A 24,133-nucleotide genomic window follows, 5' to 3' on the forward strand; every position below is an offset into this window, starting at 1 on the left:
TTTTTGCAAGACTTGTTATTGTGAGTCTCCATGGCAACGAGACTTGTTTACCATCGGGATCAACTGATAAAACTCTCCAAACTCAAGATTATCAGTGAAACAACACTTCAAATCCCAACGGAGTTGAAAAGAAAGAGAAGAGGATGCAGGGCAGGAGCGAGGCAGAGAGAAAAACGGTGGCGATTCAAACCGTTTCTTCCAACGGTTGTTATGGGAAACGTGAGATCACTAGTTAACAAAATTGATGAACTTCAGGTGCTAACCAGGTCTCTTAAAGAATACAGAGAGTGCAGTATTATGTGCTTCACCGAGACATGGCTGCATGAACACATCCCAGACTGTAATGCGTCTGTACACGGCTTCAGGACGGTCCGTGCAGACCGCAATAAACAACTCAGTGGGAAGCTGAAGGGAGGTGGAATTGCGGTGCTGGTAAACCAGCGCTGGTGTCATCCTGAACATGTCACTGTTAAAGAGAAGATCTGCAAAAGAGACATTGAACTGCTAGCTGTGAGTCTCCGCCCGTATTATTTACCCAGAGAGTTCACATGCGTTATTCTGGTAGCGGTATATATATTACCTGGTACCGCTCCAGACGCAGCCTGTGATGTCATTAACTCTGTAGTGGCCAGGCTTCAAACACAACATCCAAACGCATTTGTGGCTATCTCTGGAGATTTTAACAACATCTCCCTCTCTGCAACTCTACCAACTTTCCAACAGTTTGTCAGCTGCTCCACCAGAGAAAACAAAACGTTGGACTTATTTTTATGCAAATATTAAAATGCATACAGCTCCTTTGCCCTGCCACCTTTAGGAAGATCAGACCATAACCTGGTTCTTCTCTCCTCCTCCTACAAGCCCATCGTTCAGCAACAACCAGTCATTAGAAAGGCTATTAGAACCTGGTCTAATGAAGCTGAAGATGCTCTGAGAGGATGCTTCGAGGCTACAGACTGGAACGTCCTATGTGAACCTCATGGAGATGACATCAATGCCTTGACTGAGTGTGTGACAGATTATATTAACTTCTGTGTGGACAGCACCATTCCAACAAGAACAGTGAGGTGCTTCCCCAATAACAAACCCTGGATCACCAGTGACCTGAAAAAGCTGCTGAACATCAAAAAGAAAGCTTTTAGGGATGGAGACAGGGAGTTATTGAAGTCCACACAAAAAACAACTTAAAACACAAATGAAGAAGTGCAAGGAGGACTACAGGAAGAAGTTGGAAAGTAAGCTTCAGGAAAACAATGTGAGGGATGTGTGGTCAGGAATGAAGAAGATCACTGGCTTCGGGATAAAGGAGGATCAGACTGATGGAGGTCTGGACAGAGCGAATGAACTGAACATGTTCTTCAATAGGTTTAGCTCACCTCCTGCTTCAACCCCAACTAGCCACACACCCTCCATGAGCCCACAGCTTTCCTGTCACACCTCCACTCTGTCACCCTGCAGCTCAGTCAAGGACCTGGACACAACCTCATCTCCCTCCACATCAGGACTTCCTGAAACCTCCTCTGCCTCCACCTCCACTCTGTCTGTCTCCTGTAACCAAGTCATGCAACAACTGGTGAAACTGAACCAGAACAAGGCTGCAGGTCCAGATGGTGTCAGTCCCAGAGTTCTCAAGACCTGCTCAAAACAGCTATGTCCGATTCTCCAGCACCTGTTCAACACCAGCCTGAGCCAGAGAAGAATCCCGGTGCTGTGGAAAACATCCTGCCTTGTTCCAGTGCCTAAAAAACCACAACCTGCTGAACCAAAAGACTACAGACCAGTCGCCCTGACATCTCACGTCATGAAAGTCCTGGAGAGACTCTTACTGGCTCACCTCAGCAAGCAGGTGAACACCTTTCAGGACCCACTACAGTTTGCATACCGTAATGGGCTTGGGGTTGAAGATGCCATCATATACCTGCTTCAGAGAGCCCACTCTCATCTGGACCAGTCAGGCAGCACTTTGAGGGTCATGTTCTTTGATTTCTCAAGTGCTTTTAATAAGATTCAGCCTGCTCTGCTGTGTGAGAAGCTGCAGAAATTCCAGGTGGATCCCTCCACAACCACCTGGATTTACGACTACCTCACAAACAGACCACAGTTTGTGAGACTGAAAGGTTGTGTGTCTGAGATGGTGGTCAGCTGCACTGGAACACCACAAGGGACTGTACTTTCACCATTTCTATTCACGCTGTACACCTCAGACTTCCAGTACAACTCTGAGTTCTGTCATCTGCAGAAATACTCTGATGACTCAGCAGTTGTTGGGTGTATCAGTGATGGACAAGAAGCAGAGTACAGAGAACTGGTCGGTCAGTTGTGAAATGGTGCGGTGACAATCATCTCATCTTGAATACCAAGAAAACAAAGGAGATGATTGTTGACTTCAGGAGGAACAAGAACACACATAGAAGTGTTTCCATCATGGGAGAGGAGGTGGAGGTGGTGGAGGAATACAAGTACCTTGGAGTTCAGATGGACAACAGACTTGAGTGGAAAAGCAACACTGAGTACATTTACAAGAAAGGTCAGAGCAGACTCTACTTCTTAAGGAAGCTGAGATCTTTTAACGTCTGCACCAAAATGTTGCAAATGTTCTACAGGTCTGTTGTTGAAAGTGCAATCAGCTTTGCAGCAATCTGCTGGGGCAGCGGCATCAGAACCAGAGACTTGAAAAGAATTAACAAACTGATCAAGAAAGCTGGTTCTGTGCTTGGAGTAACTCTGGAGCCGCTGGAGTTGATCATCAAAAAAAGAATTCTGTACAAGCTGACGAAGATAATGGAAGATCCTTCACACCCTCTACACAACGCCGTGACGAAACAACAGAGTGTGTTCAGTGGGAGGCTTGTTCAAGTCCGATGCAAGACAGAGAGATACAGAAGATCCTTCCTTCCAGCAGCTATCAGGCTGAAGAACAAAGCCCTTAATTAATTAATGTGATTGTTTTACTAAAAAATTACTACTACTACAATATTGAATTTCCCTTTGGGATTAATAAAGTATTTTTCATTTCATTTCATTTCAATATATACACTGTGAGGATGAGAAAACAGGCAGGTGACGCGTACAGGAGTCCGGTAACAGAAGGGTAAGGCAAGACGAATTTATTTCTACAGCACATTTCATATACAAGATAATTCAAAGTACTTTACATAAAACATTAGAGCAGGGTGCAGAAAGCAATACAAGATTAAAGAAATTAAATTCCATCCATCCATCTTTATTATTATTATTATTATTATTATTATTATTATTAGGGGAGGGACCAGACGAAGCACGGCTCAAAAACACCCCTACGATGACAACAAATCATGGACCCAGGTTTCCCTTGCCCCGATGTGGGTCACCGGGCCCCCCCTCTGGAGCCAGGCCTGGAGGTGGCCATGGAGGCGAGTGCTTGGTGGCCGGGCCTTTGCCCATGGGGCCCGGTCAGGCTCAGCCCGAAAGGGTGACGTGGGCCTCCCCTCCCGTGGGCTCACTGACTTTGTGGTTCCCTTCATGTGGTTCTCAATGTTTAGGTCTGAGTCACTACACTCAGATTTCTAGTCTGGTTGGTGGTTTTTAGGTCTGAGTCCATCACTGACTGAGACCTGAATCCGTCCAGAAAACACAGCTACACCAGCTGCCCTTTCTGTCAATGCAGAATTAACCCAAACACCTCGCTCAGCTGGACGAGGAGGTGGAACGGGCTTTCTTATTTCTACAAAGTGGAACTTTACCTCTCCGTCCTATGGCTACCTGCTCATCACCTGAGTATCACCAGTAAAGGTCTCTACACCCATCACTGCATACATTCTGGTCATTTACCGCCTCCGGGTGGCAGTATAGCTGAGTTTGTCTCTGAAATGGACACGATTCTCTCTGACATCCCTAATGATGACACACCACTAACTGTCATGGGAGACATGAACATTCACATTGGCAAACCACAGCGACTGACTTTCTGGCTCTCATCTACTCTTTCAATCTCAAACTGGTTCAGACTCCTCCAACACACCAAAGCTGGTAAAACTCTTGACTTGGTTCTGACCAGAAACTGCTCCACAGCCGACCTGTCCGTCACCCCGCTGCACCTCTCAGACCACTTCCTGGTTAAATTCTCTGTCTTCAAAAACCTGAAACTTTCACATCCAGCCTAAAGGAGGCCAAGATAACCTTTTATCAGAACAAGATCCGCAATGCTCCCAACACACGACATGTTCATGGTGTTTAACTCTCTTCTATCTCCACCACCTGCTCAGCCTCCCACTGTGCTGACTGCAGAAATGTTTGCTTCCTACTTCACTGAAAAGGTCGCTACCATCAGTAACCAATTCACTGAGCCGGACCAACTCAGCCTTACCAAACCAGCTACTGGTGCCTCACTCTGCTCCTTCCGCTCTCTACATGAGGACCAAGTCTCTAAACTTCTAGTCAGCTCAAAACCCACGACCTGTCCTCTTGATCCTGTTCCCTCTGACATCCTGCAGAGCATTTTACCTACAATCAAACCTGCAGTAACCCATATTATCACCTCCTCTCTTAAATCCGGTGTCTTTCCTTCTGCCTTCAAGCAAGCTCGGGTTCCCCGCTGCTGAAGAAACCCACACTCAACCCAGCCCAGGTTGGAAACTACCGGCAGGTCTCACTGCTTCCATTCATGTCTAAACTACTAGAGCTTCAGTCTTCAGTCAGGTCTCACAGTTCCTCCAAGACAACAACCTGTTAGATCCATATCAGTCTGGCTATAGGCAAGGTCACTCTACTGAAACTGCTCTCCTGTCAGTTACTGATTCCCTACGGGTTGCCAGATCCGCTGGTCAATCCTCAGTCCTTATACTGCTGGACCTGTCAGCTACCTTTGACACGGTCAACCATCATATACTGTTCTCCACACTCTCGGAGCTTGGTATCTATTCTATTCTATTCTATTCTATTCTATTCTATTCTATTCTACAGTCATTTAGCAGACGCTTTTATCCAAAGCGACTTACATTTGAGAGCAAGAACAACACAAGCATGAATTCAAACAAGATGGGACGTCATAATTAAGTGTCAGACCACTTTTGAGTCCAGTTGGACCTAGGTGCTGTCATGTAGTGCTAGTGCAGTGAATTAATGTTTTTTTTTTTTTTGTAGTCATTTTAAGTAAATACAGGATCACGATTTCATCAAACAATATCAACATGGTCATAAGTGCATGATTTCATCACGTAATATCATCTTGGGCATAAGTGCACGCAGCTTCTTCAGTACTTGGTTGAGCCAAAAAGCTGGACAAATCTTTCTAACTCATTTAGTTAAGCTAAATGTGGAAATGCTCTTTAAACAACTGAGTCTTTAGCTTAGTCTTAAAAGTGGATAAGGACTCTGTGGATCGGACGGAGTTTGGTAGATGGTTCCTCCACCGGGGAACAACAGAGGAGAAGAGTCTAGCTACTGATGTGGCGCCACCTTGTGGTGGGAGCACTAGGCGTCTTTCACTGGCAGAGCGTAACTGTGGAGAGGGAGTGTAGCTCTGGATTAAGGAGTGGAGGTAGACCGGAGCCGTTTGGGTTATTGTTTTGTAAGCCAGAAGCAGAGCCTTGAATTTGATGCGTGCTGCAACTGGAAGCCAGTTGAGAGCGATTAGCAGCGGAGTGACATGAGCTCTTTTAGGCTGGTTGAAGACCAGACGTGCTGCTGGTTCTGGATCATCTGCAGAGGTTTAACTGAGCATGCAGGCAGGCCAGCCAGTAAGGAGTTGCAGTAGTCAATGCGTGAAATGACCAGAGCCTGGACCAGGAGCTGGGTCGTGTGTTCAGTCAGGTAGGGTCTGATCCTCCTGATGTTGTACAGAGCAAATCGGCAAGACCGGGAAACCGAGGCAACATGGTCCTTAAAGGTCAGCTGGTTGTCTACCATGACACCAAGATTCCTGGTAGAAGATGTAGGCACAAGTGTGATTGAGTCAAGCTGCACACTTATCTGTGGCGGTAAAGAAGGACTGGCTGGAAAGACAATAAGCTCAGTCTTGGACAGTATCTCAGGATCTGTCCTCTCGTGGTTTACGTCCTACCTCACAGGGAGATCATTCAAAGTATCTTGGCGAGGGGGCGTGTCCAGATCACATGACCTGACAACAGGGGTGCCTCAGGGCTCGGTGCTTGGCCCTCTTCTCTTTTCTCTATACACCTCCTCACTCGGTGCATCATTAGCTCTCATGGCTTCTCCTACCACTGCTATGTAGATGACACTCAGCTTTTCCTTTCTTTCCCACCTGACGACACAACGTCTCAATGTGAATATCAGCATGTTGCTGATATCTCCGCATGGATGAAGGATCGCCACCTTCAGCTAAACCTGTCCAAGACTGAGCTTATTGTCTTTCCAGCCAATCCTTCCTTACCGCCACAGATAAGCGTGCAGCTTGACTCTCTCTCTCTCTCTCTCCTCTCTCTCTCTCTCTCTATATATATATATATATATATATATATATATATATATATATATTTACTACCAAACATCTTACACTTTGGTCATGTTTGTAAATTGGCTGAACTACGTCCATGTTTTAGGAGATTGGTCAAACTGTCATATACCTCCAGTCGTCCATGTGGTCTATGGTAGGAGTGGCTCAATTATTTTAAAACGTGAGTTGCATTTGCACTTTTACCATAATTTTTTTTTTTTTTTACTTTATTGCCTTAGAATGCAAAATCACAGGCAATTAACATAACATATTGACATTCAGCCCAATCTCAACACGTGTTGAGATTGGGCTCATCCTAGTAGGTACAAAAAGGACAGTAGGCATATGCAGAATGAGGGAAATACACAACATACATTCCAATACAAAACAAGTATTAGTCAAAAAGAGTAGATACTCTCGACCATCTTTTTGAAAAAATATCCATTTTAAGTTGTAGTTGGGCAGTCAGACATTCCATCAAATAAACCTGTTTTAATTTTTTCTTCCACTGAGCTATAGTTGGTGGGCAAGGCTTAAGCCAGTTTAGGGTGATGGTCTTTCGTGCAACCAGCAGTAGGACATGCAAAATATAACACTGATCTTTGGTGAGAAGGTCTTTGGTGTACAAGTCCAGAAGAAATATGAGAGGATCCATGGGGAGGTCTGTCCTTAAGATGTCCTCTATGTTCTTTTTGATATTCTCCCAGAATGATCTTATTTTGGGGCAGTCCCAAAAAACATGGGTGTAGTCACCAACCATGCCACAGTTTCTCCAACACTTGTCTGTAGTGGTACTTTTAGACGTGTATGTCCTTATAGGGGTTCTAAAAAATCTAGTTTTTGTTTTCCAGTCGAACTCTCTCCAGAGTTGGCTTCCAATTCCTTTGTGACAGTCAGAACATACATTTCCCCACATCTCATCTGTTAAAACTACATTCATCTCAAGCTCCCATTGGTGTTTAATATGTAGGGTGTTGTCTGACATATTTGCCATCAGTTTTTTATACATTTCAATATTAATTTCTTTGCTAATGCTTGGTTTTCAAACAGGTTAACAAAAAAGGATTCAATATAGTAGGTTCCCTCATAACCGTGTCCACTCCCGAATGTCTTGTTATATAGCTCTAAACCTGTAGGTATCTATACAGGTTCGCTTGAAGGCAAAGAAAACTGTTCTTGTACTTGTGAGAATGATTGTCTGTGTCTGTCCCACAGAACAAATGGTGTATAACAATCAGTTCATTGTCAGCCCACCTTTTAAAGGCCCATATCTGATATAGATGGTAGGAATTCAATGTTACCTACGATGGGCATGGCATGAGATAGCCCCATTGTACCTCCAAGACGTTTCCAAATTGAGTTCCCAGATCCTAAAGTGTTTTGTAGGATCCATGGGTTATTAATCTTGGCCTTTTTCCTAGCATGCTTGCTCATGAATGGGAGAGTGTGGCAGCAATAATCCAGAAGTGAGTTTTGTTTCAACTGGAATTACCCATTGAATTTCTGCAATCATTAATTACCCAGGCGAGATTGTGCGAAGTTGTGCTTGACCAGATAGTAAAGCTTTAAATCAGGTAGTCCAAAGCCCTCCCCTGTTTCTTTTTTTGTCATTAATACTTTTCAAACGTTCCCTTGGTTTTTCGATTTGCCAAATAATCTGGATAATCATCTTTTCTAGTGTTTTGAATGCAAATTGTGGCACTAAAATGGGAAGAGAACGAAATAAGAATAAGAGTCTTGGTAGGACACCTTTCATTCTCAACCGATTCTATTGTGCCCAGAAAGAGACAGCGGGATACATCCCACCTGTCAATGGTCTCTTTTAATTTCCTTCAGTAATTTTCCATAATTTGAAGTAAACAGTTGTGTTGAATTTTAGGTGTAAGAAAGATGCCAAGGTACCGGAATCCTTCTGTTGATATTCTAAATTGAAACCAAGTTGTCTAATTCTGAGGGCCATTCCCCTACAATCATCACTGCTTCTGACTTATTTGTGTTAACCTTGTATCCTGAGACACCGCTATATTCATTGAGGCTTTGTAGAAGGGCAGGAATGGAGGTGACCGGGTTTTCAAGAAACAGTAGGATGTCATCAGCGAAGAGCGCAAGCTTATGTTGCATATTTGCATCATCCCTTATTCCCTGTATACAGGAGTTGGCTCTTATTAGTTCTGCCAATGGCTCAATACTAAGAGCAAACAAACAGGGGGAAAGAGCGTCCCCCTGTCGTGTGCCTCGTCCCAGAGGGAAAAAATCTGAACAATGGCCATTTACTCTGACCCTGGATCTGGGATTTTTATAGAATATTTTAATCCAGTCAACGAATACATCTTTAAAACCCATATGTCTAAGCGACTGCTCCAAAAACAGCCAGTCCACCCGGTCAAATGCCTTCTCGGCATCTAAGCTGAGAAGCATTGCCGGGGTTTTCCTCTTCATTGCTATTGTCTGTAAATTCAGGGCTCTCCTGACATTGTCACATCCTTGTCGGTTGGCAATGAAGCCTGTTTGGTCAGGTTTAATCAGAGTTTTGATATACTTCTGGATTCTGTTTGCTATAATTGAGGTCAAAATTTTCATATCTACACATAAGAGACTTATTGGACGGTAGGAGGTGCACAGGGTTGGATCCTTATTTTCTTTTGGTATCACACTGATCACTGCCTCTGACCATGATCCTGGGGGGTCCCCCTCTGTCAGTGCATAATTATATACTTTACTTAAAGTAGGTATTAATTCATTCGAAAAGGCCTTATAGTATTCTCCTGGTAATCCATCCACTCCGGGCGTTTTGCCGTTTTTTAATTTAAGAATGCTTTTTTTAATTTCCTCCTGTGTTATCGGATGTGCCATTATGTCTGCCTCCTCCTGTGTTAATTTGGCCAGTTTAACTGATTTCAGAAATGTTCAATCTTTTCTTTTTTTCCTGGTAGTTCTTCCTCATATAACTTTTGATAATAATTAGCGAACACTTTAGTAATGTCTTTTGGTTGCGTGAGCACCCGGTTTGTAAGAGTGCATTTTATTTTGCCCACAACTCTATTAGACTGAGCTTTGCGTAACTGGAAAGCCAAGAGTCGGCTGGCCCTATTTCCGTATTCATAATATTTTCGATTTAAAAAACGTAAGGCTCCTTCTGCTTTGTATGTTAACAAATCATCTAGTTTCTGTCTGGTCTCTTTTAGTGAGTGTAATAGTTTCTGATCATGGGTCTGTTGAAACCTTAGTTCCATTTCCTTAATTTCTTTTTCCAAGTTGTTCTGCTCAGTAAGCCTCTTTCTTTAATCTTGAGGAGATGGCTATCACATTACCCCTCATTACAGCCTTGCTCCCTTCCCACAGGGTTGAGGGAGAAATTGTATCATTATTGTTTAGCTCAAAATATTCTGTTAGGGATTTTTGAAGGTCTTGTTTTATTTTTTCATCATTTAGCAAGGACACATTAAGTCTCCAGTACTTAAACTGGTTGTTTGACCCCATTTTCAGCTTGAGTGAGACTGGTGCATGATCTGATATAGTTATTGGTTCTATGTTACATGCACTTGGGAAAAGCTACCATGCACCTGAGACTGGAAAGTAAAATCCTTTACTCGAGGATGCAAGTAGCGCCAGATGTCTGTTAAGCCCAGCTCCTCCATCATAGCCTTTAGGGCTTTTGTTTTTTTTATATAGGGCCCCCTCCCATTGGAAGTCTAAGTATTGCCTCAGCACGCAGTTGAAGTCTCCACCAACCAAAATTGTTCCCTCAGCTTTGTCTGCTAACACTGAAGCTATAGTTTTGAAGAATTTGGGACAGTCTTCATTTGGGGCGTAAAGATTAAGCAGAGTAATTTTATTACCTCCAATTTCCCGTCACCATCACATACCTGCCCTCCTTATCAGCGTATGTATCTCTATGGTTAAAATAGACGTTTTTATTTATAAGAATGGCCACTCCCCTTTTCCTTCCAAAGGAGGAGGCATATACCTGGTCCACCCATTCTCTCTTTAGTTTTAGATGTTCATTTTCTGACAGGTGTGTCTCCTGGATCATCGCAATAGAGCAGTGCATCTTTTTCAATTGACTAAAACTTTTCTTTTTTTAATTGGGGGTTTATGCCCTTTACATTATAACTAATTCATGGATTAATAAGTATTCTATTCTATTCTATTCTATTCATACAATGGTTACATGTGTTGTGTCTGTATTTTCACCTCCCTCTTCTGCTTTAAACATACAACTTGGAATATTTGTGTTAATAACCATGAAATAACAGTAGCCCAATACCAATCTCAACACTGAACGAACACAGTATAACAGAACATAGTAAGTAAAGAAAACTTCCACATACCCAACCGGCATTCAGAATAATTCTGTGAAAAACCCGTCCGTCAGCGTTCCGGGTAGAGGATGGGAACAGCTCCTCTGTGGGAAACACGCTCCGTGCTCGGCTTTGTGCTTCCAGCTCGTAGAGCTGCGGCTCTCAAGGCCGTCTGATATTTTGGAACATCACGTTGTTCCCTAACGTTGTTGAAGTAGAACTCTAGCAAAAATAGCTGGCACATCCAGCAGTTATTCATCTCCATCGGAGAAAGCCTTAGTGTCATTTTTGGATAGTCTCGCCGTATCTCTCGTGCGCTTTCCTCCCACCGTGTTCCACCTGTAGCGGGCCAGCTCGTGCTCCATCCTCTCTCCCATCCACTCGTACCTGGATACCGAGCTCGTACCTGGATACCGAGCTCGTACCTGGATACCGAGCTCGTACAGCATCAACGAGCGATGAGTAGGTCTTCTCTCCTTCCTCTGTGAGTACTTTTAGCTGCGCTGGGTAGATGCATTTGGCTTTGATGTCTTTGTGCTTCAGTTGTTTGATAGCGTCTCGTACCTGGGCACGCCTTTTTTGCAGATTCGGGGAGTAATCGTGGTCGAAGAAGATAGGGCTTTCTTTATAAAGCACTTGTCTCTGGCTCCATGCTTGTTTCAGAATCATTTCTTTCACCGAGTAATCCACAAACTGGGGTGCAGATGTGGGGTTCTTTGGTTCAGCGGCTAGCGCTCTGTGGGCACGTTCTATTTGCATATTAGCTTCAGGCATCAGCTGCAGGGTTGTTTGAATTAGCTCCTTCACGAAAGCGGCTACATCCTTTCCCTTCTTCTGGGACTCGATGTATTCTCAAGTTGTTTCGTCGTGAGCTATTCTGCAGGTCCTCGTATTTGGCCGTCAGGTCAGTCTCCCTGTGCAGCAGATATTTTATTGCCCTCTCGTGTCTCTGTGTCATGTCTTCCATGCTGCTAATGCGGCCCTCTGCTTCGGCTGTCCTCTTTTCAACTTTAATCATGTCACTTTTCAGTTCTTGCATCGTTGCTTCCAGTTTAGTTAGCGATAGCTTGGTTTGCGAATGTCCTTCTCTGTTCTGCTGCCTTAGCTTCTCCAGTTCACAGAATATTCGGTTCTCTGCGTTACTTGAACTGACGCGGTTATTAACGTCGGTGTTGCTACTCACAGCCTGCGGCAAAGTTAGCTGTTTTAGATTTCTGTTCTTTTCTGTTGTGGCTTCTTACTTGCTTGAATTTTTGCTTCTTAAAGATGTCGCCATGTTGAATTCTGCTGTTATGCCGACCAGTTATGTTTTTTGTTAGGGTGTTTGAGGTTTTCAGACGGAGACCTATTTTAGGCGGTTATCTCCAACATGGCGTCACCGGAAGTCCATAAATTTATTTTTAAACAAACTTTATTTGTGTAATTTGTTTAGTCATGGATGTTTATTTATAGTTGTAGTTATTTCTTGTTTGACTCAAATAATAATAACCAGGTTTTTGCTGTAATATCTACTGTTACTCACAGGAAATGGAAGCAGGAACATTTTATGGATCTAAGGAACAGGATCAAGCGGTCAGGCTCAGTCCTTCAGACAGCGAGGAAGAATCAGAATCAGGTTTGAGGGAGAGTTAGGAAATCAGGATTCAGTCAGAGTAACAGACTGTATGGAATGAAGTGTGTGTGTGTGTGTGTGTGTGTGTGTGTGCATCGGTGGGTGAAGAGAGGTTTATATGACCTTTTCTAATCTTATGCTTACTGGTTTATTTTGAAAACAGATGACCTGCCTGATGACAATGAGTCTGTGGATGAAGAGGAAAATGAAGATGATGAAGTCTCACAGGAAGATGTTCCACACTCACAACGTTGGAGAACCCACGATGCCAACGTCACTGATTACCCAGAATGGCAGGCCGACCTTCCAAAATCAGACGCTATCAAGTCCTCCTACGAGTACTTTCTGGAAATAGTTGTAGAGCAGTCAGATTTATTTGCCATCCAGCGTGACACTTCAAGAACAACAAGAACAAGAACAATGCGTCTGGATGCCACAGCCCGTTGGATGGTCACGGATGCAAAGTACCAGGATGCAGACCTAAAGCCAAAAACGTGACGCCCACCTCTGCTTCACATCCACCAGATACAGAGGAACACAGAGTCATTCAGTACCTCACAGGAACACGTTCACACACATAAACACACTGCAGCTGATCTCTGATGATGCCTTGATTTTTACGTTGGTAGGAGGAAGCTACCGTTTATGTCTCCACACTCTCCACCGTCCAACGGGAGTCCTGTGTCTAGTCTACATGGTAGAGAATCTTTGTTATGTGTGATTCTCGCTGCTCTGGATGCTGACGTTGGGGTTCTGAGGTGTTTTCTCCCTTGTGACCATTTTTGAGGTGTTTTAAATCCATAAGTTATCTATTTTGTTTAATCTCCAGCAACCTGGCTCAAAAATTGGTCTGTTTCTAACTTCATATTTGGGAAGTCACTCTGTTCCATATCAGACCGTTTTTATAAGGGAAGAACATCTTTAACCTTTCATCTGATAGATAAAGAGTCCGATTAGACTGATCGCCCCAGCTCAGGTATGTCACACCTGATTAAATTTTAATTATCTACATTACGCTGAACAAAGTGGGTCAGAACCCCTGACAGGATTTCATCAGAACACGTGAGAATTAATTAGACAAGATGGAAAACAGCCTGAACATTTTAGACCAATCCCAGCTCTCCACCTGTTTCTCTCTTCTTCTAGGACAGGTGCTCCTTCTCTTTGGGGATCACTGATTGGTGCGAATGGAGGTTCAGGTGATTGTTGGTCCTGAGAGAACAAGCCAGGTATTTGTTTCAGGGGGAACTAAGATTGTCCTGAAGCAAGATTTTATTCATATAAATAGTTTGGCTCCCTCATACTTGTCAGAGTTGCTACACCAGTAGGCTCCAGGCAGGACTTTAGGTCCTCCTCACAGCTCGTACTGAAGGTCCCGTCTGCCGGACTTAATCCAGGGTGACAGACTTTCTCTGCTGCTGCTCCGAAGCTGTGGAGCAGCTTCACATCAGAGCTGCTCAGTCTGTCGCATTTGAACAAAACTGAGCTTGACATTCGCGTGTTTATTAATTTTTAGTTTTATTCTAGTTTTTAATTCTGGTTTGTTGTTTTTTATTATTTTATTGATTTAATCTTTTTAATTACCAATTGTATTTGTTTTATTTTCATTGGTTTTTATTGTTTTATTGTGTAGTGCTTTATTTTCAAGTGTGGAGGGTTTTTCTGCTGTTGCAGAAAATGTGTTATATAAATAAACTTGAACTTGAACTGATTGGTCCTTCACAAGGAAGTGAGGTGCTGAAAGTCTGAGGTCACTTCCTCCTGTGATGATCTCATACTTTCTTTTCTAATTTACTAGAACCTTGACCAGACTGTCTGGGACTAAAGCTCCCGATGCTGCAGATAAACCAGTCAGAACACATCAGGTTCAGTCTAGGTCGTCCCAGTTGGCCCAGTAAATCCAGTCCAGTCTGGGCTGTCATCAGAGACGCCATGTCGCTGCAGCTGGAGGTCACCGCCACGTCATACGCCGTCTGACCGGCGCCGTTCTTGAGACGCATGCTTGCCTTGCATCTGAAAGAAGGAAGAGAGGAAGTGACATCAGGGTTGGGAGGAGCTTCAGGTTTTCTAAACATGTACCTGACGTACCTGAGCAGGTGTGATGTACCTGAGCTGGAGTGACGTACCTGAGCTGGAGTGACGTACCTGAGCAGGTGTGACGTACCTGAGCTGGAGTGACGTACCTGAGCAGGTGTGACGTACCTGAGCTGGAGTGACGTACCTGAGCTGGAGTGACGTACCTGAGCAGGTGTGACGTACCTGAGCTGGAGTGACGTACCTGAGCAGGTGTGACGTACCTGAGCTGGAGTGACGTACCTGAGCAGGTGTGACGTACCTGAGCTGGAGTGACGTACCTGAGCTGGAGTGACGTACCTGAGCAGGTGTGACGTACCTGAGCAGGTGTGACGTACCTGAGCTGGAGTGACGTACCTGAGCAGGTGTGACGTACCTGAGCAGGTGTGACGTACTGAGCTGGTGTGACGTACCTGAGCAGGTGTGACGTACCTGAGCTGGAGTGACGTACCTGAGCTGGAGTGACGTACCTGAGCAGGTGTGACGTACCTGAGTGGAGTGACGTACCTGAGCTGGTGTGACGTACTGAGCTGGTGTGACGTACCTGAGCTGGTGACGTACTGAGCAGGTGTGACGTACCTGAGCTGGAGTGACGTACCTGAGCAGGTGTGACGTACCTGAGCAGGTGTGACGTACCTGAGCTGGTGTGACGTACCTGAGCAGGTGTGACGTACCTGAGCAGGTGTGACGTACCTGAGCTGGAGTGACGTACCTGAGCAGGTGTGACGTACCTGAGCTGGCGGATGTACCTGAGCTGGCGTGATGTACCTGAGCGGCGTGACATACCTGAGCAGGACTTCAGCACATTGCAGACCTCTGGCACCCAGAGCTGCAGCATCATGGAGAGCTGTGTTCTTCATCCTGAAGAAGAGATCAGCTCACATTCAACTGGCTGCTTCATTTTTAAACATAGTCACAGAAACCTTCATCATCATCACCGAGGGCAGAGCCTCCATGACATCATGGTTCAGAATTTCAGCTGCTGACCATCTTGTTCCTGCAGAAGTACTTCCTTGTGATGGTTGGTTTGTGATTACGTGTTTCCAGATTCCTGGAGTTTCTTGCTGAATTTGTGCTGTAACTGTGGGGGAGAAACTTCAACATGTCGCCGTAATGTTCCGCCCCCCCCCCCATTCGCAGACGCCAGCCTGCGGACGCAGGTCTTACTGTACGCTAGTGTTCATTTTATCAGCCATTTTAAATTTAGTCTCAGTTTTAGTCCAGTTTCAAACCCGCTTATTAGTTTTTATCACATTTAGTCAACGTCATGTCGTCTTTATTTAGTCAAGTTTTAGTCGACTATAAGTCGAGCATTTTAGTCTTTATTTTAGTCCAAGAAAACATTTTATTTTTCTAGTTTTAGTCAACAAAAACTGTCAACATTTTAGTCTAGTTTTAGGACAATCATTTTACCCTTTTAGTGTTTTTGTCAGCAGATAATACCAAACATTGTTAGTAGTTAGTAAAACATTGTTAACTACATTTAAAACTCATACTTAAAACATAACTAATATAATTTTCCTATTTATGCAGAAATAATTGCAGACATTTTATGTTTACATCCATTTATTTATAGTGATATGATGCCAGTTCAGACCAAATGTCCTTGTGATGGTAACCTGACGACAAACAGAACAGCATTTTTGTCACTAAATAAATACGTTAGGAAACAAACTCCTGGAGCCGTCGTTCCCAACCTTTTTTAGCTTGGAACCCCATTCATATCACAAAACTCTGGCGACCCCAAACATTCAAAACACAATTTTACTTACTTTTATACCACATTTAGACTATTTCATGTATGAAAATGGAGGTTAAAGTTGTTTTGAATTAAGTGTGGCATATAATTTTATCTAGATGATTTGTTTTAGTACGTTTTAGTGTTTAGTTTGCATCCATGTACACCTGCCCAGGTGTTTTGTGTTAACTATAGTTCACTTGCAGCTCCTTGATTAGCTCATACTTCAGTCTGCTTGAATTAAACCTCGCAATCCAACTAAAAACATACTTGCCCGACCAGTAAACGTACCTAAGTTAGCATAAATTCAACTTCACACACAATTCTACATTACAGCCGGTGGTTGTCCATATGTCATGTCTTCTCTTTCTCCTGGGCCCCGTGCAAAGCATGGCTACTAATATTTTACTTTTAACTTTTTGCCATGAATCCTCCTGTCTGTCCCAGGTGTTTGTGCACCTGCCTGCTGCAGGTTTTTATTTAGTGAACTACATTTTCGTCTCATCTTTATTAGTCCACGAACATGCATTCTGTTTTAGTCCAAGTTATTGTTATTAACGGGGCTTTTATTCTCATCTTGTCTAGTTTTCATCCTGTGAAAAATGTGCGTTGACAAAAATATTTTAGTTTAGTTTTCGTTAACGAAATTAACACTACTGTACGCAGACGCCGGCCCCGCCGTACGCAGGTCTTACCGTACGCAGATGCCGGCCCCGCCGTACGCAGGTCTTATCGTACGCAGACGCCGGCCCTGCCGTATGCAGGTCTTACCGTAAGCAGATGCCGGCCCCGCCGTACGCAGGTCTTACCGTACGCAGACGCCGGCCCCTCCGTACGCAAGTCTTACTGTAAGCAGACGCCGGCCCCTCCGTACGCAAGTCTTACTGTAAGCAGACGCCGGCCCCTCCGTACGCAAGTCTTACTGTAAGCAGACGCCGGCCCCTCCGTAAGCAAGTCTTACTGTAAGCAGACGCCGGCCCTGCCGTACGCAAGTCTTACTGTAAGCAGACGCCGGCCCCTCCGTACGCAAGTCTTACTGTAAGCAGACGCCGGCCCCTCCGTAAGCAAGTCTTACTGTAAGCAGACGCCGGCCTGCCGTACGCAGGTCTTACGTAAACAGACGCCGGCCCCACCATACGTAGGTCTTACTGTAAGCAGACGCCGGCCCCGCCGTACGCAGGTCTTACCGTAGCAGAAGCCGGCCCCTCCGTACGCAGGTCTTACGTAAGCAGACGCCCCCCGCCGTACGCAGGTCTTACCGTACGCAGACGCCGGCCCCGCCGTACGCAGGTCTTACCGTACGCAGACGCCGGCCCCGCCGTATGTGGAACACGATGCTGAACAGGTGCTTTCTTTGCTCCAGCTCAGCACTACACCATGTAAACATTTTGACCTTAAAGATGAATTTGGACGCTGCTGTCAGCGATTCTTACGGTCCAGACCGTTGGTCCACGTCGGCTCCTCGCTGCACCAGAACAGGAAGTACATAATGGTGACCGTGACCACGGCAACAGACAGGGCATGTCGGCCATCACTGCCGCAGCAGGAAGGATCTGCCCCAAGAGGTAGACAGACACACCAGGTGAGTAAAATTGTCAGGTTTGAGCAGGCTGCTGATTGGACAGAGATCAGAACCTGATCGAGGAGCTGCTGGACAGTGCTGATCCGACCCCACCTTGACCCAGCTCTTTCAGTAGCTGGCTGTTGGACGCCTGTAACCAGACAACCGATCAGAGAGAACGTTTCAGTTCTGACTAAACAGAAAGTGAGTCGTTCTGTAGGAGATGCTAATCTTACTGCAGGTGTGGACTTTAGTCTTGGTTTGATCCCACATGAGGCCCGGCAACATCCTGTAAGTCACAAAGCAAATTCATTTCAGAACCAGGTGTGCAGCTGATTTGCTCGTATATAAAAAGTCAGGAAGGTTTCTGGACCGAACCGGTCTCAGATCTGGTTCTGTACAGATTCTATTGATTTTACAGATAAGAAAAAACTTCTCAGACATATGAGCAGGTCAAAACATCAGAAAAACTACTAGAACCAGGTGAGTTTGTTGTGCAGAGAGAGTCACACTGAGCACGCTCAGACAGTGTGTGAACCATCTGTCTCACGGTGAGGATGACCACTCCAGCCTCACAGAGGTCCCAGCTGGATGGGGCCAACAAGACTGAGATGCAGTCCTGAGCTGGAAACCTGGTTCTGTATGAGTTTAACACAGACCTGAACCCAGTCTGACTCCGTCATCCATCATGTGATCATCATGTGACCTCTATATGTTGTTCTTACTGAGGCTGCTGCTGATGGATTGCTCTGTAACATCACTCAGAGTCTCAGCCCAATCTGCACGTCCAGATCCTACACCTGCCGGTCCAGATCCTCCACCTGCGGTCCAGATCCTCCACCTGCCGGTCCATCAGAACCATCCTGACAGGAAACGACAGCTGATGAGTTTCCAACCTTCATCATCTCTTCATCTCTTCAGGTTTTCAACTTACCTGATATTCGTCCTGTCGAGCTGACATGAAGCTGAAGGTAAGACTGACCTTTTCGTGATCATCCTGAATCACAGCAGAGACCATCTGAGGATGGCAGGACACAGTGTCAGCCACACCTGTACATGATGAAGTCATACAGGTGAGGAGCAGGTGAGGTGCGTACCCGACCCAGACGAGGCTCTCCCAGCAGAGCCCTGAAAGGGGCGTTGTTTTGGGCGTAACTTCTCAGGTGAGCACACACGTGATCCAGCTGCTTCCTCCAGTAACCTGCAGATGATGTCACAGACTCAGGACCAGCAGTTACCATAGAAACAGCTGTGTAAAGAGCGGTACATCACCTCGGCCGGGGCTGATGGCGGTCAGCGGTGGGCGGCGTTTCACCTGGAGTACCCTCTGCTGCTCCTTCTTCTCCAGCTCAGCTGCTGACGGATAATAAAGTCCTACTGTCTGCGTGCACTGATCCACAGTGGGCGGAGTTACCTTCATAAATGGTAAATGGTCTGTACTTATATAACGCTTTTATCCAAAGCACTGTACATGTACGTCACATTCATACATTCACACACTGATGGTGTAAGCTGCCATACAAGGCGCTAACCACCACCCATCAGGAGCAATTAGGGTTCGGTGTCTTGCTCAGGGACACCTTGACATGAGCTCGACCTGGCTGGGATCGAACTGGCAACCCTTGGGCTACAGGACGACCACTCTACCCACTGAGCCATGCCGCCCCCTTCAGACAAGGGGTGGAGCCTGCTGACGCCGGCAAACAAACTGACAGCTCACAGCTAGTTAGCGTGTGAGTGGAAATATGTGGATGATCTAACATCAGTGGTGTAGTACCCGACTGGAGGTGGCGTCCCTGACGGGGTGTGTGATGTCACTGCCGGAAGTAGGCGGGGCAGGGGCTTCAAGGCGAACACCACAGGCAGCACAGAAGAGAGCATATGGATGTCCATTCGCTCCACATCTCCAACATGCCACACGGTTAACAGCTTGTGCCTTCTAAAAACACAAAACACACATTTCCCACAGTGCTTCACTCCACCAGTTAGGCAGAGCTGGAAGCAGAAGGAAACTGAGCATGCTCAGAAACGGGCAGGAAGCTGATGAAAGTCTGGGTTACATGATGACGTTTTTATCCAACCTAAGGATTAAAGCCAGCTAAAGTAACATGAGAACAGAATAACATTAGATTCGATTAGACTTTATTAATCTCACAGTGGAGAAATTCACTCGTTACAGCAGCTCTTCTTACAGAATAAAGTGCAGAAAGCAGGCAGAATAAGGTGAACATACATCACAGCAAGAAGGTGCAATATAAATTATTTACAAGACGTAAGAAAAGCAAAAAAAAAAAAAAAAGTAGCATTATAAATAAGCTAGGCTAACTGAGCTAATCTAAATGTTATTGACTAATTTAGCTAAGTTAACTGAGCAAGACTAGACTAACTTGTCTATGCTGAGTTCGGCTAAGAAGCGCCACTAACTGACCTACATTAATTGATCTAAGCTACCCGATCTAGAACAACTCAGCTCGGCTAAGAGTGATGTCACTGGTCATGTGGTTCACCTTGGCGCCGCACCAGTCGCAGAATCTGGCATCACTTGGTTCAGACGTTCACACCTGGAGCAGGTGGACATCCTGCTGTTGGTTGTTGGAACAGAGGGGGCTCTGACATCACCGCAGCCCACCTGCAGCAACAGAAGGCCATCAGAACCGAGCCGGGCAGCAGATTTAAAACCAACATACCTGAGCAGAGGGACGGTACCGGCTTCAAATGGTGTTCACAGGTGAGACAGCTGGAGATGTTGGCGGGATTCCCACTTCCACAGGAAACGCACACCACATGATCCTAAAACACAAAACAGTTGTCTCACCTTCAAACACAGTGGCCCTCATTTAGCAAATGAACGTATTATGGAAATCTGTGCACACGACCATTCGCATGCAAGGTTTGGCATTTTTAATTTGGACGTGAGCGTAGGATACAATCAGACAACAGGTCTGAGATCATGTAACACGTTTTACTCCGTGTGGAGCAGCGTAAGCAGCCTCAGATTAACCCATGCAAAACAAAAAAGTCTCAAACTTGGGTTTTAAGATGGACGGTGATTTTAAATTGGATCGAAGTCCAGCTCTTCCACATCAGGCAGCTAGCTAAGGTCAGACAGTGGTCCATGCCTTTGTTATGTCTCGGCTGAATTACTGTAACGCTCTTTATGTTGGGGTTAGGCCTCCCTCACATGCCTCCTAGCTGGATGTAAGGGGGAGCACATAACCCCCATCCTGGCCTCCCTCACACGGCTGCCAGAGCACTACAGACTTCATTTTAAGATTCTTGTATTTGTTTTATCTGTAAATGGTCCTGCCTTCCTCTCTGAGCTACTCCACCCCTACAGGTCAGCTGACCTGCTGCTGGACGTACCGAGGTCCAGATGGAAGCTCAGAGGGGACCGAGCTTTTTCAGTTGCTGGTCTGAAACTGTGGAAGCTCCCCCTCCACATCACATCAAATGATGCTGGGGCAACACAAAGTGCTTTACATGAAAAATCAATTTATGCATATTAAAAACAAAACCGAGTCTTTGCACACATCAAAAGAGACTACATAAAAAAAAAGTCAGTCTTTCATACAGTTGCACGCACACACATGCATATATACACACAAAGCAGATACACTCCCCCACACACCATTCTACACATGACTCCTTGATTTCTGTCTCTGTACTTTTTTTTTTTTTTTCCAGTTTCAATCACTTTTATTCAACATGATTCACTCAGAAAACTTTAAAATATTTCACATATTTCAGGAAAAAAACACATCAACAATTCAATCAGCTGATCTGATTCCAAACCGCAGCTCCAGACCCTCACAGGGTCAGTATGGGAGAGCTGGTTCAGGGTCCAGGTTGAAGCTGCGCCCACTTTTCTCTCCACCTGCACAGAACCAAAACCTGCTCCACCATGACCCAATCCAAAGATCCGGTCCACCATGACCACGAGAGGAACAAGCTTCACATCCTGATCCAGTCCCTGACCCAGAACCTGATCGGGATCTTGACCTGGTTCCTGATCAGGTCCCTGACCCAGATCTTGTTTTGGTCCTGGATCTGTTCCCCGATCTTGACCTGACCTGGATCCAATCCCTGATCCAGATTTGGCTCCTGATCTGGTCCCTGATCAGGATCAAAGTTCAGTCTGAACATCAGCTGATCCAAACAGAGAAAAATCTGATCTGATCACAGAACCAGAACCGGGTTAACCCTTTGATGACGTTTACACACACACACACACACAACACACACACACACACACACCACACACACACCTGCTGGTAAAGATGATTTTGTTGCTTAGAAAGAACTGAAATATCTGAACCTAAACCTGAACCAGAACCAGAACCTGGGTTCTGATTGGCAGCTTTGTTTGGTTTAATCCTGAAGCTGCTGAAACGGACCAGACTCGAGGAGGCGGTTCTGATTACAAAAAAACTGGAATCTGTTCTGGTTCTGATGTAGGACCCACTCAGAGGTCCTGGTTCTGGATCTGATGTTTGGTGTTGATCTCAGCACTAGAAGACACGTTTGTGTTTGGAGGTTCGGCCAGATTCTGCAGGAGGTTCAGAGGTGCTGGGCCCAGAACCTGGAATCTAGTTCAGAACCTGGAATCTGGGCCCAGAACCTGGAATCTAGATCAGAACCTGAAATCTGGGTCCAGAACTGGAATCTGGTTCAGAACCTGGAGGCTGGGTCTAGAACCTAGAACTGGTTCAGAACCAGTCAGTACGGTGATTTCATTGGAAGCAGAAAAACAGACAGGAGGTAAAACGTTGAGTCTCTGCAGAAGTTCCCTTTAGAAAAATCTGGTTTGAGTTGTTGCCATGGAGATGGTCCCTGCAGAGGAAGAGGAAGCTGAGATGATGGTTCTGACGGGTTAAACCGGGGGGTTTACCTGGGCCCAGGTCAGGACCGGAACACGTACTGCCGGCAGATCGGACACTCGTTCATCCGCTTCCCGCACTTAGTGCAGGTGATCATGTGACCACATTCCAGCAGGACGCAGCCGATCGGAGAGTCCATGCAGATCCTGTCTCTTACTAAAAGTAGTATAAAACACTAAAAGTGATAAACATCTGGCTTGACGCTGCTGTGAGGAAACAATATCATGGGGATCCATCCACACCGTGAGGAAAACACTGGAGTTAAAATAAAGATTAAAAACCTTAAGAAACAATAAGCTAAGAGTAAGTAAATAAATAAATAAACAAACAACTAAATAAAATAAGATATATAATTAAAAATAGCTTAAGATAAAAAAAAATTTGTTAAAAGCTAAAAAGGTCTTAAGCCTCTTTTAAAAACATCAACAGTCTCTGCAGCCCCGAGGTTCTCTAGCAGGCTGGTCCACAGACGAGGGCCTAACAACGAAAAGAGGCCTCGCCGTATGTTCAGGTCCTCACTTTTGGAACAACTAATAGACCGCTAGCAAAGGACCACAGGGTCCACGGGGGTTCATGATTTAAAAAAGCAAGTCAGATAAATAAGAGGGACCAAGACCATTAAGACATTTATAAACTACTAAAAGAAGCTTAAAATCATCAGACAAGCCTCCTCATTGTCCAGTTCTTCTTAAAACCCTTTTTTATTCTCTGGCTTTCAGCCCAGCATGAGACTCTGTTCCCGTTTTTAGTATTTATTTATTTCCCTATTCATTTCTATGTACAGCACTTTGTACAGCAGCCGATCCGATGTTTCTAAGTGTTCTAGACCTTAAAGTTGTAGAAACTGCTCTATTTAATCAGACTAATATTTCAACCTTCAGTGTTTCTTGTGATCTGGCCAGTAAGGAAACAAGCTTCCTCAACAACCAAATTCTTACTTTGCCGTCCACACTGAATGCCATAAAAGATTATAAAATAGAAGAAAACAACTACAAAACTAGATAGAAGACAAAAAACTGAGTAAAAATCTATGTACATAAATTGCCCTGTGCAACATTTAACAATGACTGATCAGCTGTGTAAAGACGGTCCTGAGGTAGACGGTGAGATGCAGGTGTAACATCTGTTATAAGTAATAACATCCATCCATCCATCCATCATCCATCCATCCATCCATCCATCATCCATCTATCCATCATCCATCTATCCATCCATCCACCACCATCCATCCATCCATCCATCTATCCATCCATCCATCCATCCATCCATCCATCCATCCATTATACATCATCCATCTATCATCCATCCATCCATCCATCCATCATCCGTCATCCATCCATCATCCATCCATCCATCTATCCATCCATCCATCCATCCATCCATCATCCATCTATCCATCATCCATCTATCCATCCATCCATCCATCCATCCATCCATCCATCCATCCATCCATCCATCCATCTATCCATCCATCCATCCATCCATCCATCATCCATCATCCATCATCCATCCATCCATCTATCCATCCATCCATCCAT

General features: G+C 45.0%; 1 protein-coding gene across 1 annotated transcript in view; it reads right to left on the minus strand.

Moving 5' to 3' along the window:
- Positions 1–14,007: 14,007 nt before the first annotated feature.
- dzank1 (double zinc ribbon and ankyrin repeat domains 1) overlaps positions 14,008–24,133 on the minus strand; it is a 19,301-nt gene continuing 9,175 nt past the window's right edge. The window contains 15 exon segments of the mRNA XM_041982479.1: positions 14,008–14,359; positions 15,206–15,280; positions 17,591–17,654; positions 17,657–17,717; positions 17,793–17,869; positions 17,955–18,007; positions 18,444–18,475; positions 18,519–18,581; positions 18,653–18,736; positions 18,816–18,919; positions 18,991–19,132; positions 19,496–19,657; positions 20,226–20,263; positions 20,266–20,347; positions 20,425–20,508. Coding sequence (XP_041838413.1) covers positions 14,119–14,359; positions 15,206–15,280; positions 17,591–17,654; positions 17,657–17,717; positions 17,793–17,869; positions 17,955–18,007; positions 18,444–18,475; positions 18,519–18,581; positions 18,653–18,736; positions 18,816–18,919; positions 18,991–19,132; positions 19,496–19,657; positions 20,226–20,263; positions 20,266–20,347; positions 20,425–20,508 — 1,362 coding nt within the window. The 3' untranslated portion in view covers positions 14,008–14,118.

This window comes from Melanotaenia boesemani, chromosome 4 (assembly GCF_017639745.1).
Source record: "Melanotaenia boesemani isolate fMelBoe1 chromosome 4, fMelBoe1.pri, whole genome shotgun sequence".
Lineage (NCBI taxonomy): Eukaryota > Metazoa > Chordata > Actinopteri > Atheriniformes > Melanotaeniidae > Melanotaenia > Melanotaenia boesemani.